Genomic DNA, 14676 nt, shown 5'->3' with positions numbered 1-14676 from the left:
TTGTGGCAGACACGGAGCTGTGGCCCCTGACCTGCCGTGGAGACCGTAACTGCAGGCAGGGCTGGACGTGCTGCTGGGGAACCTCTGCACCCTCTTAGCTCCACACAGTCCAGCTGGTTGCTTTGGAACATTACTCCTAAGGCTGCAGCAGCCAGGCTTTCCCATGGAGCAGGTTCCTGCACAGCTGGTAGGGACAGGGGTTGCAACAACTGGGCCCCATCGCTCATCTCTGCTTTAGAAGTCACAGGAAGCAGCTGCCGGCCAGGCTCAATGGAGGAGCCTGCCTTGCAGTCTGGGTGGCTGCGGCAGGTGAGCAGGCCCTTCGGGCGCCCCCAGTGGATGCCAGCATGGGGCCAAGGGAGGCTGCAGGTACCCGGATCTGGTCTTGTCCCAGCCACTATTTGCTGTCGCATTCAGGTGGACAGTAGGTGATCACAGAAGTGGTTGCATGGAGCAGAACAAAGCCAGACAGAGAAAAGTGCCAAGGAGATGGTTACAAAATCCTGAGTCAAGGCCTCCCGTCTTTCCTGGGGCAGGGAAAGTGTTCCTCAGATGCAGTTGTCAAACAGACCCACTGCCTGTTAGTGTGGCTTCACCACAGAGCCCCTGAGGGATAAGGCAGACCCACACTGTAATTGCCATGGTCAGTGGGGGTGTGCCTGGCATCCCCACAAAGCTTCAGGGTAAAAGTTCAGGCACTGGATGCATGAGCTGCCCTTTAGGCCTCCTGATGTGTGCTCTCGGCCCTTCTGGGTCCCCTCTGCACACCAGTTATCCCTCCTCCCTGGGCTCCCTATCTTAGAATGCTCTTGCCACCCTGGGGGAGCAGTCACAGCCATGTCATCAGCCTTTGCTTTCTGAATTTGTCATGCATTTCTTGAGTACCCTGTGTGCTAGGCCCAGGGGCTGGGAGCTGCAGTGGCTGCAGTGGCTGCAGTGATGGCTACCACAGGTAGGACTACCTAGGGAGAGAAAGCCCTGGGCCTGGGGAGTGCCTGACACGCCCCCTCTCAGACCCACGCACACCTGTCCTATAAGACTTGCTTCTTGATTACAAATTGCATATCTACACTTAAAATGAGGTCCCATAATTTTGCTTACCCATTGATGAGTATGGCTTTAAGGATTGAACTGAATAGTTTAATTAGTGCATCTGTTCTGGAGCTGGTGCACAGCTTTGTGAAGCTGATGGCTGTCGAAGGTAGTGCGGTGTGTCTACAAATGGGAGATGAAGGGACTTCCCTCAGGTGGTTGTCACACCTGGCAGAGCAGGTTTTCTCATGCGATGTAGTCAGCGAGGACCAGTGGGGGTTAGAGGCCAAGATGCCCTCACTGAGTTCATTGACATCTGGGGAGAAGGCCCTGGAGTACAGAGCCTTGCCCCATGGGTAGGGTAGCTGCCTCTGGCTGGCTATTGGGCAGACTTGGCTGAGTGTGGTGAGGTCGTGGGGAGGCTGTGAGAGCAGATAAGGTCCCTGAGGGGTCTGGTATAGGGCACAGGGGAAGCTGAACTTCAAGGAGGTGGGAGTGAGTCGGAGGAGAGGAGGAAGAGCCATGCAGGGCGGTGGCAGGGGCCAGGATCCCTTGGAAGGCTCCTTAAAACACAGTTGCTCAAGGAGTCACCAGGAGTTTTGATTGAGTAGATCTGGGAGAGGGGCAGAGAATTTGCATTTCTAACAGTTTCCTGGGTGGTGCTGTTGCTGCTGGTTCCAGGACCACACTCTGAGATCCGAGGTCTAACAGAAAGGGAGCCAAGATTAGAGGAGGCCACGAGCGAGCACTTGGTAAGCAGAGGGTGGCACCCGGAAGACGGTTCATAACTAGGAGAATTTTAGGAGTGTGATCTTGCAGGTGCTAGCACCTCACTGAACCTTTCCCTTTTCTCCTTTTGGCTTCTGTCAGTATCTGGTCAGATTTCATAACTCCTTCAACATCATACAACATTTTCCTCCTACCCTGGTGGCGCCTGGCACACATTAGAAGCTTAGAAACAGAAACCTGCTTGGGCTGCTGGCGGAGCTTCTGAAGTCATAGTCTGGGGAGGGTCAGGGAGTCAGTATTTTTGAAGACTTCCCCAGGTGATTCTAATGAGCAGCCAGGACTGGGAACCACTATCCTGAGCTGCTTTTTCTTCTGAGGATGGGCTGTCTGGGGCTCTTCCTTTGGCCCTGTCAGTGTTGCCCCTTACAGGTAGTGATATGTCCTCCCCATCTACTGGTCCCTGTCCTGCTGGTTTCTCTCCTTCCTCCAGTTCCCTGAGAACCCATCTGTAGTGAGGGCCTCACTTGCTGTTGAGAATGCCAAGCTACCTGCTTTATTCTTAGGCCACCGGCAGATTTTACTCTGTTGACACCTTTGTGAGGGCTTCAGGTAACAAGTGGCCCCAATATTTGTGTCTTTCAGTGATACAGAGAGTAGAAAATTGTGCAAGAAGATGAAAGTTGACCTGAGTGCAAAGGACAAAAAGGTCGAATTATTCCATTACCAGTAAGTACACGTGGGCATTTCCAATTTCCAAGTGAATGCTGGAAGCTTTTATTGGTATTCTCAGTGAACAGCGATTTTTAGTGAGATTAATTTTATTTCAGAATGATTTTTTTCTGTGTTTACAATTATTTCTTAAAAAAAAGTCTTGAACTGTGTTCAGTAGCTGAATCTTATTAAGATGCTGCCGGAAACCAAAGGTAAGTGTCTTCACAACCATTCCCAAAGTTAACACCTTTTTCTCATTTGACAGGGATGGTGCATTTCATACTGAATATAACCGAGCTGTGACGTTTAAGGTAAATCTCCCTCCCTCATTCTCAAGAGGAAGGGCAGAGTGCACGGGTGCCCTTCCGAGTGACCTGAGGGGTTGTCGTCTCTAGAGCATAGATCAGCAGACTATCTGGGAAAGTTTCTAATTGGTGAACCAGTGGGGATGACCCGCCTTGTAGACAGTTTGTGAATCTGTCAGCAGTCATCCATTAAGGCGTGTGATGTCATGCCCTCCCCTCCAAAGGCCTGGGTCTCCCTTCGCTGTGGCTTCAAAGCCCTCCCTCATCTCTGCAGTAGTGTCCATGGTGGCTGCCCACGGGCCGGAGGGGGCTAGCTGTGCCCAGGTGAGCACAGGACCTGGGCAGGGCAGCACCTCTGGGACTGATGCAGCTCATCCCAGAAGAGATGCCAATGTCAGTGAGACGCTTCCTGCTACAAATTCAATTTAGAAGGAGATGGAAAAGCATCAGTGGAACTAAGTATGGAGTCTTCTGACCTGCCGGTGCTGTCCTGTTATCTTAAAGTGGCTCCCCCAGCCCTGAATCTTTCAATACCCTTGGATTCTCCTCTTTCAATTTGTGCATTCCCTTCCTTAGATCAGTTTTCTTCCGCCTCTGGTCCAGGCGGTGTCCCCCTTGCCCTGCGCAAGGCTGTGTATTCTGTTCCCAGCATATGCTGAACCTACTCTCTCTGACTCTCCTGCTTCCCAGACTTCTTGGACCTGTGCTCCTCTCTCTGTCTTTTTCCATCTGTTTCCTTCGATTCTTTCCTGCCCAACCATCTGTCTATGCAGCTGTCAGTGCCCCTCTCCCTCTGCCCCCCCATCTCCCTGGTCATGTCTTGTTTACCCACTCACGCGTGTTCTTAAGTGGCCACAGGTTTTTCCTTATAGAGACTCAGCCTGATTACTCATCATCTTAACACCCACTTAGACACTTAGAGAAGATTCTACCAACTAGAGTTACTAACCCCCTCTTATTCTGTGTTAAGATGTCAGCTGAAGTCCTTGGACGGAACAGGTGCTCTCCAGGAACTAGATTTAGCTGGATGGGGTGGGAGAGGTGCCGATGGAAAGAGGGAGCGGGGGCTTTTGTTTTGTGTTTGGAGGTTGTATTCGGTTTGTATTTAGCTGGCCCTCTGAGTCTGTTGTGAGATTGTGGAGCAGGGAATAACAGCTGCTCGAAAGTGTCACCGTAGGAAAGGAGCCCAGGTGGCCTTTGCCTTGCCTGGGAGGGGGAGGCCAAGTCCTGGCCTCTGCCCACCTCCTCACAAAGACCAGGTGTGTGGGATCTGCCTGCTCTGTCCTTCCTGTGATTCAGGCGTCAACAGGCTGGAGAAGTGAGGTGAGCATTGTGTAGGGCAGAGAGAGGGCATCCTTGGCCCCACCGTCCCTGAAGCCTACAGGGCCATCAAGGGCTGGGGTAGAGTCCCTGGGTTTCTCCAGGGTGGAGGAGGCGTTGGGGCAGAGCTCCCCATGACTGCCTGGCAGCTCCTGCTCCTCAGGGGGAGCAGCCCAGACCAAAGCCCCCCTCAGTCATGGATCAGTTTTCCTTTAGGGTCTCTCCTGAGCCTCTGTTTCCAGAAAGATGGAGGAGCCCTCGGCAGGGTGAGTGTTGCTGTCACCCTGTACAGTTCCGTAGGGGTCTGGACAGAGGGACTGTGCCGGGGCCCGTAAAGAGTGCAGAGGCCAGATAAGTGAGGGTAAAGAGTGGGGAACTCAGAGAGGGGGCATCTGTGTGAGTGGCCTTTGGCTTGTCAGCCAACTATCCAATGAAATCCTTATGTGAGTGGCAAGGATCAGAGATGCCTAAAAGGGGAAGTTCAGATGACCCTCTCCCAAGTTCTGTGACCATGGATGTTGTTTCCCAGCCAGGAAGACGTCCTGAAGAGTAAAGTGCAGGGTGTTGGGCCATTTCCCTGGAATTCAGAGCACTCGGAATAGAACAGCTGAAGGCAGGGTCCCAGGTGCTTTTCCCTCTAGCCCTTTCCACCCAAGATCTTGCTGGTTATGTAATTTGGAGAGAACCTATGGGTGGATCATCCAACTTCAGCTAAAGAAGAATAATCTCCACCTGAGAAGTGAAAGATTGCTAGTATGAATGTTTCAGTTGTTGCATTAAAAGAGGTGATTTCTTTCTTTTCTCCATCCACATCCATCTTTTCTCCTTGATGTCGAGGTATTGGTGAGGGTGCTAACCCTTCAACTCAGCTCGTGTTGGGATGGATCAGGAGCCTCCAGAGCAGTAGTTTTGGGTTCCTAATCCCACTGAGAATCTCCTGAAAGCCATGGACCTTCTCCCTGGAAACAGTGTGCGTGCATACCTTGAAAGAAGTGTTTTCCTGTGAGTTTGGGGTTGCAGAGACTCCTGAAGTCCACAGTGCTCCCTTAATTAAGACCCCCTGCACCAGGTGTTCTGGACCAACAAGCGGGTCGGCACCCATAAACATCTTCCTCACGTGGCTGGGGCACAGATGCATCTGTGCCTGTGGGTGAGTGTAGGTTTCAGAATGTCCCTGCCAGTTCCACTTTGGCTTGTATTCTCACAGTGCAGCTTTGACACGGGACTGAGAAAGGCCGATCTGCCTTTGCCTGGTGGACACGGCCGTCTTCTCTTGCCAGCAGGCATCACATAGCTCAGTTTGGACCAACAGGGAGCATTACCTGAATGAAATCCTGCGAAGTCCTGGCTGTCTCCCAGTCTCCCATAGTAGCTCTTTCCAAATAGGAATTTCCAGAAATAACAGTCCTCTCTGAGGGCCTCTGTGTGTGGCCAGTGGAGGGGTGGGATGCATAGCCTCCCTAAGGGGGTATTTCCTTTCTTACCTCAGACCTCCCTCCTTTGTCACACACGACCCACTCAGCTCATCATCTGCTCACGGGAGCTTGGTAAAAGTGGGCAAAAGCAACAGAATCTTGCATCAAATTGGGGGACACTGAGGGCTCTGTTGACGTGGAGGTCAGCAACTCCCGTCCAGGGTTGGAGGGATGGAGGCTCAGCTGGTTTCTGGTTCCTGTTCCTGGCTCTCACAGACTTTGAGCACCATTTCCCAGGTGACTGAGAGGAGAGGGATGTGGCTTTTGTCCTGGACTGGGGAACTGTGCCAGGTGGGGAGGGGAGTAGAGGGGTGTGCCCCCTGTTCCCACCCCATGTGGATCCTGCCCCAAGGGAGCAGAGATAGGAGTCAGTTGTCCACATGACAAAGGCTGGTCAAGCTCTTTATCCTGAAGGTCTTTGTCAGATCGTCATCCTGGGCCATCTAGAAGGGGGTCTCCAAGGAGAGGAAGTCCAGCAACCAGGGGGCCACAGCAATGAGCACCCTGCCCTGGGAGCTCCCCACCTGAGCCCCACAGAGGGTGATCAGGATTTAACACACTCCCAAACCCATTTAGATCACGAAATATCCAGCAGGTTATAAGTAGATGTGATGACTTGCATACGTGATTGACAGTTTTAGTGGCTGCGTGAATGTGGAAGTATCTACTGGGCACAGGTCTGGAGACCTTTATTCAGATTCATCAGAAAGACTTTCTGGAGTAGATGAACTTTATTAGAAGCACATGTCTCTGTTTTGAATAAGCCAACTAATTGCCTCAAATTTGTTCTCTTGTCCATGAAGATGCATTGGAGGTGTGGATCAGTGGACCAGAGTTAGGTGTCCTGTGGTTGAAAAGTCCTGGTGGGGTGTGTTTTTAGGGGCCTTTGCAGTGCTGTCAGTGGGTGATGGGATGACATGCCCCCATATGTTTGACTGTAAGCATATCGTTCCAGGCCCTTGGGTCTCCAGGCAGGGAATGGGGCAGGTTCTCAATTTCCCCCATCTCCCTTTTTTCCTGGCTAAAACAGGTTTTCCTTTCTCTCTTTCTTTTTCTCAGTCCATAGTGGCCTTTCTGAAGGATCCCAAAGGGCCCCCACTGTGGGAGGAAGATCCTGGAGCCAAAGATGTTGTCCACATTGACAGTGAAAAGGTAATTTCCCCCTATCAGTTCTGCTGGGCTCTGGAAGCTTTCCCACAACCAGGGTCTCCCAGGAGAGATGCCCAAGGAACTGAGAAACGAGAGTGTTTTGGGACCGTCAGGCTAGGGGCTGGAGCCAGGGCCCTGATGTTTGATTCCCCTACCCAGCTCCGTGACAGAACCGACAAGAGATGACAGACTGGCTGCCCGAGCGCTTCCTCCGTTCTGCACTGCCTCGTACTTCAGCATGTTTAGGTTCTCCTATCATTTTAAATGTTTTCTGGGATTGTTGCTGGGATTGCCAGTGTGACTTCTGGGCCTTTTTTTTTTTTTTTTTTTTTTTTTTTAATGGAGATACTGGGGGTTAAACCCAGAACCTTGGGCATGCTAAGCATATGCTCTACCACTAAGCTATATCCAACCCCCATGTTTTTGTTTTTTTTAAATTGGGTTTTGTTTTTTTGTGTGTGTAATTTTGTTTTAAGTCTAGTCTGAAAGGTTTGAGTTGGATTTCTAGAGACTTGGGTCAGGTCTCTGATTCTGAGTTACTGGGTTAACTTTGAACAAGTTGTTTACTTCATTTTCTGGGTTTGGCCGGGGTGGAGGGTTGGGGAGCGGAAGGGTGGTTCTGATATATAGTCTGCTCACAACCCTGACACCCTCCTCCTTTCAAAGCCTGCCCCGCCTGCCCTGAATGTGCCTCTCTGTCTACGGGTCCCTGTGTGTGTATCACATGCACGTATGTGCCTTGCTTGCGTGGCTGTGCCTTCAGGTTGGGATGGGCACAAGCTTCTTTGTCACATTTCAAATGGTCTGTGAGGCAAGCAGTGCTTTTTTGTAGATAGAGAATGTTTGTTTATATCTTGGTAACATAAAATGTACCTTTTATCTTTCTTTTTTTTTTAACATTTTTTATTGATTTATAATCATTTTACAATGTTGTGTCAAATTCCAGTAGTTCAGCACAGTTTTTCAGTCATTCATGGACATATACACACTCATTGTCACATTTTTTTCTCTGTGATTTATCATAACATTTTGTGTATATTTCCCTGTGCTATACAGTGTAATCTTGTTTATCTATTCTACAATTTTGAAATCCCAGTCTATCCCTTCCCACCCTCTACCCCCCTGGTAACCACAAGTCTGTATTCTCTGTCCATGAGTCTATTTCTGCCCTGTATTTATGGTTTGTTTTTGTTTGTTTGTTTGTTTTTGTTTTTTAGATTCCACATATGAGCGATCTCATATGGTATTTTTCTTTCTCTTTCTGGCTTACTTCACTTAGAATGACATTCTCCAGGAGCATCCATGTTGCTGCAAATGGCATTATGTTGTTACCTTTTATCTTTCTTTGCCTCCCTCCCTTTTAGTTTAAAATTATTGACTCTTAATGCTCATTAGCACACACACAAAAATGATGCCATTTATACTTTCTGGAGGAGGGATCCTGTGTGATCATCGCGGGCCAACCACGTGGGCCTTTCAGATTAAGGGCTGGGCATCAGCATTTCTCTGAGATAGAAAGAGCCAGCATTGCCAACTGGAAGGTGAAGCCTTTTCAAAAAGCATGCTGGGGGCAAAGGCAGTGGGGCAAGTGTCAGGACGTAGTGGCCCTGTGCCTGTAGCCATGAAATGACGAACAGCCTAAACTGATGTTTTCTCCCAGGTAGATGTGATCATACTTGTTTTTTAGCTTTTCTGGAAAGTTATTGCCTGCCGCCTCCCTCCCCCAAAACGTTCATGTCCCGGAACTCCTAAAATTGCTCTTCTGTAACTAGAAATTATTAAGCAGAAATTCTTTCTTTACACCTGTGGGCAGTCCCCTTGTTACACTTGGTGCTGTTCTCACTCAGGTAGAAGTATGAGGCACGGCTACCTTTCTGCCAGTAGACTCCCCACGTAAAATCACTGAAGTTCCAAATTCAAGTTTGAGTTACTGATTGACATTTGTAAGCTTAGAGTTCCACACTTACGTGGAGGTAATTAAGCATCTTTGAATGTAATGTAATATTTGTTAATCCTCAGGATGTGAAACCAAAATACTGCAGGCTCAGAGAAGCCTTTTTCCCTAGATCTTTTACCGGTGTTAGCTCCAGGGACTCCAGAAAATCATTTTCAAAGCATTTGCCTCCTCCATCAGGGTCAAAGATCTTGGTTACTAATTCTGCTTAAAATGAGTGCCTCAACCCTGTAGTTACATAAATAAGAGTACACGTTTTCAGAATTTGTTACATGATGTTTTAAATTCCCGTAAAATATTTGTGATCTTTTTTTACCTAACTGAAAAATTATAATGCATATTCATTGATGAAAATTTAGAAAACATAGCTTAAGCATAAAAGAAAGAAAAAAAATTCACCCCATCCCTCCGTGTTGAGAGATACCCACTGCCAGTATTTTCTGTAGCCGTCCAGGCTTTCAACGTAACGCACACACAGATATTTGTATTCACAAAAGTGTCATTACATTTTATGTGCTGTTTTGTAACTTCCTCCCCCTCCTTAATGTAAGGTGCACATCTGGCTATGACATTAAATACTCCTGTCATTTTTAAGGATGCAGTAGTAGCCCGTTGTGTGGGGTGTACCGTCATCTATTTATTACCCAATGCCAGGAAGGTGCATTTTGAAATTTCTTCTTATTTTCCTTACTATTCAAAAGAGGAGAAGCTTGAATTTTCTTCCATGGTAACTGGTTAGAGGAGCTTATTTTAATCAAAATACGCTCTGTCATCGTGCTTCTCCACAGTCCTTGATAGATTTAATTTTTCTGGTTGGAAGAAAAGTCTCTCACCCTGCTTTATGCTGAAGTCTCTCCATTAGCACTGTTGGAACCATTTGTCTTTTTACATTTATTGTGTTCATTTAACAAATAATTATATATTGCCTGATAATGAACCAGGCGCTGTTCTAAGGGTTTTACAAATACAAATGATCCGTTCAGCTTGTAGCCTCCTGGGGGTGGGGGCACATCTCGTCTCATCCATATGCTGCTGTGTGCACCGTGGACTTCTGGGGCCCTGGACAGTGTGGTTGGGCTGGGCAGGGAGAAGAGGTTCTTTGGGGTGGGTTAACCCTGTGTTATGTGACGAGCAGGTCCCCATCCGGCCAAGTCAGTCCTCCATGAAAACAAGCACCCATCACAACAGAACATGCTCCATAGATCACATGAAGAAGGGGTGGCCTGGCCAACCTGGGACCAGGTTGCTCCTTGCAGTCTTTAATTGTTCATCTGGAGCTCAGAGAGGCCAGTAGCCTGGGCCTGACCACTTGGTCCCACCAGGTGGCCTTGGGAAAGCCACTTGTCCCTGGGGACCTCAGTTTCCCCATCTGTAACATGCCAGGTGGCTAGAATGGATGATCTCAGCTCCCAGTGTGCTGAGACTCTGCACTGTGCCCCCCAAGTCAGACCCTGGGGTTTCCTCACACCATGTGGGTCCTGGGGTGGGCGGGGAACGTCACCTCCATTACTATGTTGTGTGTGACCTGTGGTGTCCTCTTTTTGTGCCTCAGGACTTCAGACGGCTCCTAAAGAAGGAGGAGAAGCCGATCCTCATCATGTTTTATTCTCCCTGTGAGTGACTTCCTCTGTGGGGCTCAGGGTCATTGTTCAGACCCTTGGTGGGGCCGCTGGTGGGTGAGGGGGTGCCGGAGTTGAGCCCCTGCCTCTCACTTAGATTGCCCAGGCACTTCCGCATCCCACCTCTCTGTCTGTGCCTCTTTTCCTTCATCTTTGCTGTTTCATCTGGCTCCCCCACCCCCAGCTCCCCGTCCACGTCTCTCACTAGATTTGGCATCCTGCCCTCTTCAACTAGTGGCAGGACGGGTCTCCACCTGCTCCAGGTACCTCTGCCCTCCCGGCTCCGCCTCCGTTGGGCCTACCACCCTTCCCTGGCCGCTGTGTGCCCTGTGGAGGATCTGAGGGTCTGAGGGGCTCCTACTATTCACCACCAGAGCCTGGCTGGCTCCTGTGTGCCCCTGCCAGTGCCACTTGGGTGGGCTGAGGGAATCTGGACCAGGGAGAAGGAGGCCGGTATTTGGGTTCGGTCTCTGTATGAGGCAAGAGACCACGGGAACAGCAGAAGGACCATCGAGATGACAACCAGAAGACCTGGGGACTCATTCCAGCTATGTCACCAGCAAGCAGGGTGACCTTGGTCAAATCCTTCACTGCTCTGCGTCTCAGTTCCATTTCTCTAAGGAAAGGAAGGGGCTGGATCAGAGCAGTGGCTTTCAAAATTTTTGACTGTATTTCATAGTATTAAACATATATTACATTGTAACCCGTTACTACAATTGTAGGTAAACTGTATATAAGTAAGCTGAAAAGTGTCGCAAAACCATACTCACTCTTACTACTTGACATCCACTCAGCCAGATGTAGTACACACTGTTTTATTTAAAAATTAATTTTTCTTACTAATTCATAGCCCTATTATAAAGGGTCAGCAAATTGTGGCCCATGGGCTGACTGCCTCTTATTGTAAATTAAATTTTGTGGGAACACAGTCACATCTGTTAGTTTACAGGTTGTCTGTGACTGCCTTCAAGCTCCAGGCTAGTCTGCAAAGTCAGTGTCTGCAAAGCCACAGATATTCCCCATCTGGGCCACCCTGCAGTCTGGTTCCCACCTACAGTCTGAGAAACCCTGGATTAGAGCCTGTGTACGGCCTGTAGACCCATGACTTTTGAAGTGCATGTGCATCCAGGAAGCCAAAGGACTAAGGGCTGGAGCGAGAGGGTCTGTGAGTGGTGGGAGATGGGTGTGCCCAGGCCAGTGACTCAGCTGGGTTTCACAGGCTGTGACACCAGGGTTCTGTTTATTCTTGAAAGCCCGCCTTCAGTGCCCCTTCCTGAGAATCCCAGCAGAGGCCCTTCCCATCTTCACCCTGGGGCCAGATACCCTTTGATGGGATTCTGGTGGGTCTGCCTGACTTGGGCTTGTGGCTTGCTCAGAGTGACAGCAGCCTCTCCCCAGTCCGTGTTGACTGCTGGATAGTCCCCCACCCAACCTCCCCCAACACCTTACTGCCCCATGGTTGTGCCTGCCCGTGGAAAGAGGCTCTGGTGTCCCATTTCCTGTTAGAGGTGGCTCTGGGTCGGCAGTCTGCACTTTAACCCTGGGTCATTCTCTCTATTAGCGTTCGTTAGTTGGTTTCACCTCGGAGGGATCTTCTTGGCTGCACAAACTTTTGAGGACGGGCCTCCTTTGGTTTGTCTCAGAACCCTGCTGGTCTCAACACATCGGTCAATGAGACTAAAACAGAGTGGATGTCAGTATGCAGTACATGTCACAAGGCAGGATCATGGTATAACTGTGCAGGTTTCAGTGTGACCTCCAGAGAGTGGTTCACTAGCAGTGTGCACCTGAGTGGATGTGCCGTGCCCCGACCCCAACCCCCGGGCTGTCGGCAGGGGGCCATCCCCTCATCAGAGCAGGCAGAGCAGTGAGCAAGGTCATCATCTTTATAGAATAGAAAGCTAGGGGAGGAAGCTAGGTTCCTTGTAGGAATTAGTCATAGGGTTGGGGGGTGAAAACTCGGAGCTGTTAAGTTTACTACTTGTGGTGAGGGGAAGGATTGGATGGCCTCTTGGGTCCTGGGTAGCCCCAGATTGTGTGGCTACTGTTGTTTTCAATGAAACAAACTCGTGCTTTTATTATATTAGACCAGTCAAGCCCTCCTGGCCTCATAATTCAGTTTATTCCTAGGAAACACCAGTTCCCTGACTGGGAAGTCTTTTAGGACTCTTTGATCCTTTGATCACAATTGATCTTTTTTTTAATTGAAGTACCATCAGTTCCAGTGTTTGAATTTCTGGTGTGCAGCACAATGTCCCAGTCAATGCATATACACACATATATTCATTTTCATATTTTTTTTCATTAAGGGTTAGTACAAAATACTGAACATAGTTCCCTGTGCTATACAGCAGAAACTTTTTTTTAAAATCTATTTTTATATATAGTAGCTAACATTTGTAAATCTCAAACTGCCAAATTTATCCCTCTCCATTCCCTTCCCTGGTAACCGTAAGATTGTTTACTATGTCTGCGAGTCTGTTTCTGTTTTGTGGTGGAGCTCATAGTGCTTTGATCACAGTTAGGATGAATGAGCCCAAAGGCAGCGGGAGCCTTTAGTTGTGACCAGAAGAAGTCTAGGTCCACAGGACCTATTGTTTATTCAGTGACTGTTGACTGAATTAATGAGGAAGTAAAAGGGCTGGTGTGCTCACTTTTGGGGTTTGAGAGTGGTAATTAGTCTAGTAATTAGGGTAATTAGTTCCCCTGCCTCCCAGATGAATCAGCTGAAGTCTAAACTCAGGTTGGGGTCACAGTTCCAGCTCTGTTTTTGGTCAAGTGGAAACTGGCTTGGTCTGCAGCTCCCTGTTAGTCTTCCATCACCTCTTTCCCCCGTATCTTCTTCACCCCATGCTGCTGGCTTCTACCTGCTGGGACAGCTGGCTGACTGACCACGTCTTCAGGGGATGTGGGGGCTAATGTTGCTGCAGGTGGACGACAGGCCTTGCTGGAAGAGAGAGAGGCCGCGCCTGTGAGGACAAGCAGTAAATTAAGCTCCTGACCGCTGAGATGTGACCCACCGGGTACCAGACTCCCCCATCTCATCAAGTCACTGAGCAAGGAGTGGGGGAAGGGCTGCAAGTGTGCCCCCCGTCATCCTCCCTCCTGGGGGTGGAGTGACACCCTCTGGTCCCTGTGGGAGTGTCTCCCCACCACAGACTGGGAGGCACACTCTCAGGCCTTGTGTTGTAGAACCTGCCCTGCTGGTGCCTGGTTCTGCCTGCCCTCCTGGGTGTTGGCTCTGCCCCTCAGCCTGCAGGGCACATGCCATCTCCACAGAAGGGGAAGCTGAGGCTCAGATGGCTCACAGCACTAGCCCACAGTCACACGCAGCAGTGGTCAAGGGGAGATGCATACCTGGGTCTCATTCTCCCCAGAGCCGAGCCCCTTCCTCTGCCTCTGCATGGCATCCACCTGGTGCAGCCCAGGCTTCCCAGGGAGTTGGCATCACTGTCTGTTTTCATTTTCCTCTCCCCACAGTGGAAATCCCCACAGTGGGAGCAAAGCCCCCTGACCCATGTCATATTCCTCCCTTCCTGGATCTTGTGAGGGTCATGCTGTGGTGGCAGCTCCTTGTCTTCTGAGGACAGATGCTGTAGGATTTTGCACTGCAAGCTGACCTTGCCCCAGCCTCCTGTGTTCCCCAAGTCTGAGCCTGAACTTAAGCCCAGGCTGAATGTGCTGGTGTGTGTGTGCATCTGTCCCCTAGGCAGGAGTGTCAGGGAGGGGGCCATGGGCATTTTGAGAGTTTCATATCAGGATATCCTGCATCCCATCTTGTGCAGTAGATTTGGTCCTGGGGAGGTTCAGGTGGTCCCTGGGGAGTTTTGACCTGCTCACAGTTTTTCAGTGTCTGTTTCTGTCTCCATGGGTGAGAGCACCCCTCTGATCTGTACTGCTCTGCCCACGGCCTGCCAAGGCATTAGCTGAATGTGGATTAGAGCTTGTCAGCCTGCTGCCACATAGCCCTGTCCCCGCTGTGCCATGTTGAAATGAGCCTCCAGCCTGACACGGGGCTCCAGGCAGCTTTGGTGTCTGTGGCCTTCAGAGGCAGCTCAAATCCTGTTTTGCAGCAGCGCATCTGCCAGAAAGAGTAACGGCCTGGAACGTTTGAGTTCCTTGTGTCTGAGGAAACCTCTGCTCGTGTCCTGCGGGGTCAGTGCCTGTATGTGTCTTGCTCTGGTTGAAGGCGAGGGGTGGTTTAGATCAGGGTCACTCTGAGGTAGCAGTAGGTGTTTGGGACCTGGCTGTCTTGGCCCTGAGTCTCTGAAGGCTTCACCACCCAGCAGGGGAGTGTGACGGTGGTGGACCACAGAACCCAGTGTGGACTGAGCCAAAGACATCGCAGAGTCCCAAGTCAGGGCTGGGAGGGGCCTGAGGTC

General features: G+C 50.0%; 1 protein-coding gene across 1 annotated transcript in view; it reads left to right on the top strand.

Annotated features, from left to right (window-relative positions):
• Positions 1-14676, top strand: part of PDIA5 (protein disulfide isomerase family A member 5) — an 89115-nt gene that overhangs the window by 30662 nt on the left and 43777 nt on the right. Inside the window, exons 4-7 of the mRNA XM_072963983.1 lie at positions 2404-2487; positions 2738-2783; positions 6632-6724; positions 10228-10288. Of these exons, the coding sequence (XP_072820084.1) occupies positions 2404-2487; positions 2738-2783; positions 6632-6724; positions 10228-10288 (284 nt within the window). The remainder of the gene's footprint in view (positions 1-2403; positions 2488-2737; positions 2784-6631; positions 6725-10227; positions 10289-14676) is intronic.

The sequence above is a fragment of the Vicugna pacos genome, chromosome 1 (genome assembly GCF_048564905.1).
Source record: "Vicugna pacos chromosome 1, VicPac4, whole genome shotgun sequence".
NCBI lineage: Eukaryota > Metazoa > Chordata > Mammalia > Artiodactyla > Camelidae > Vicugna > Vicugna pacos.
This window is presented reverse-complemented; position numbering and strand designations above follow the sequence as displayed.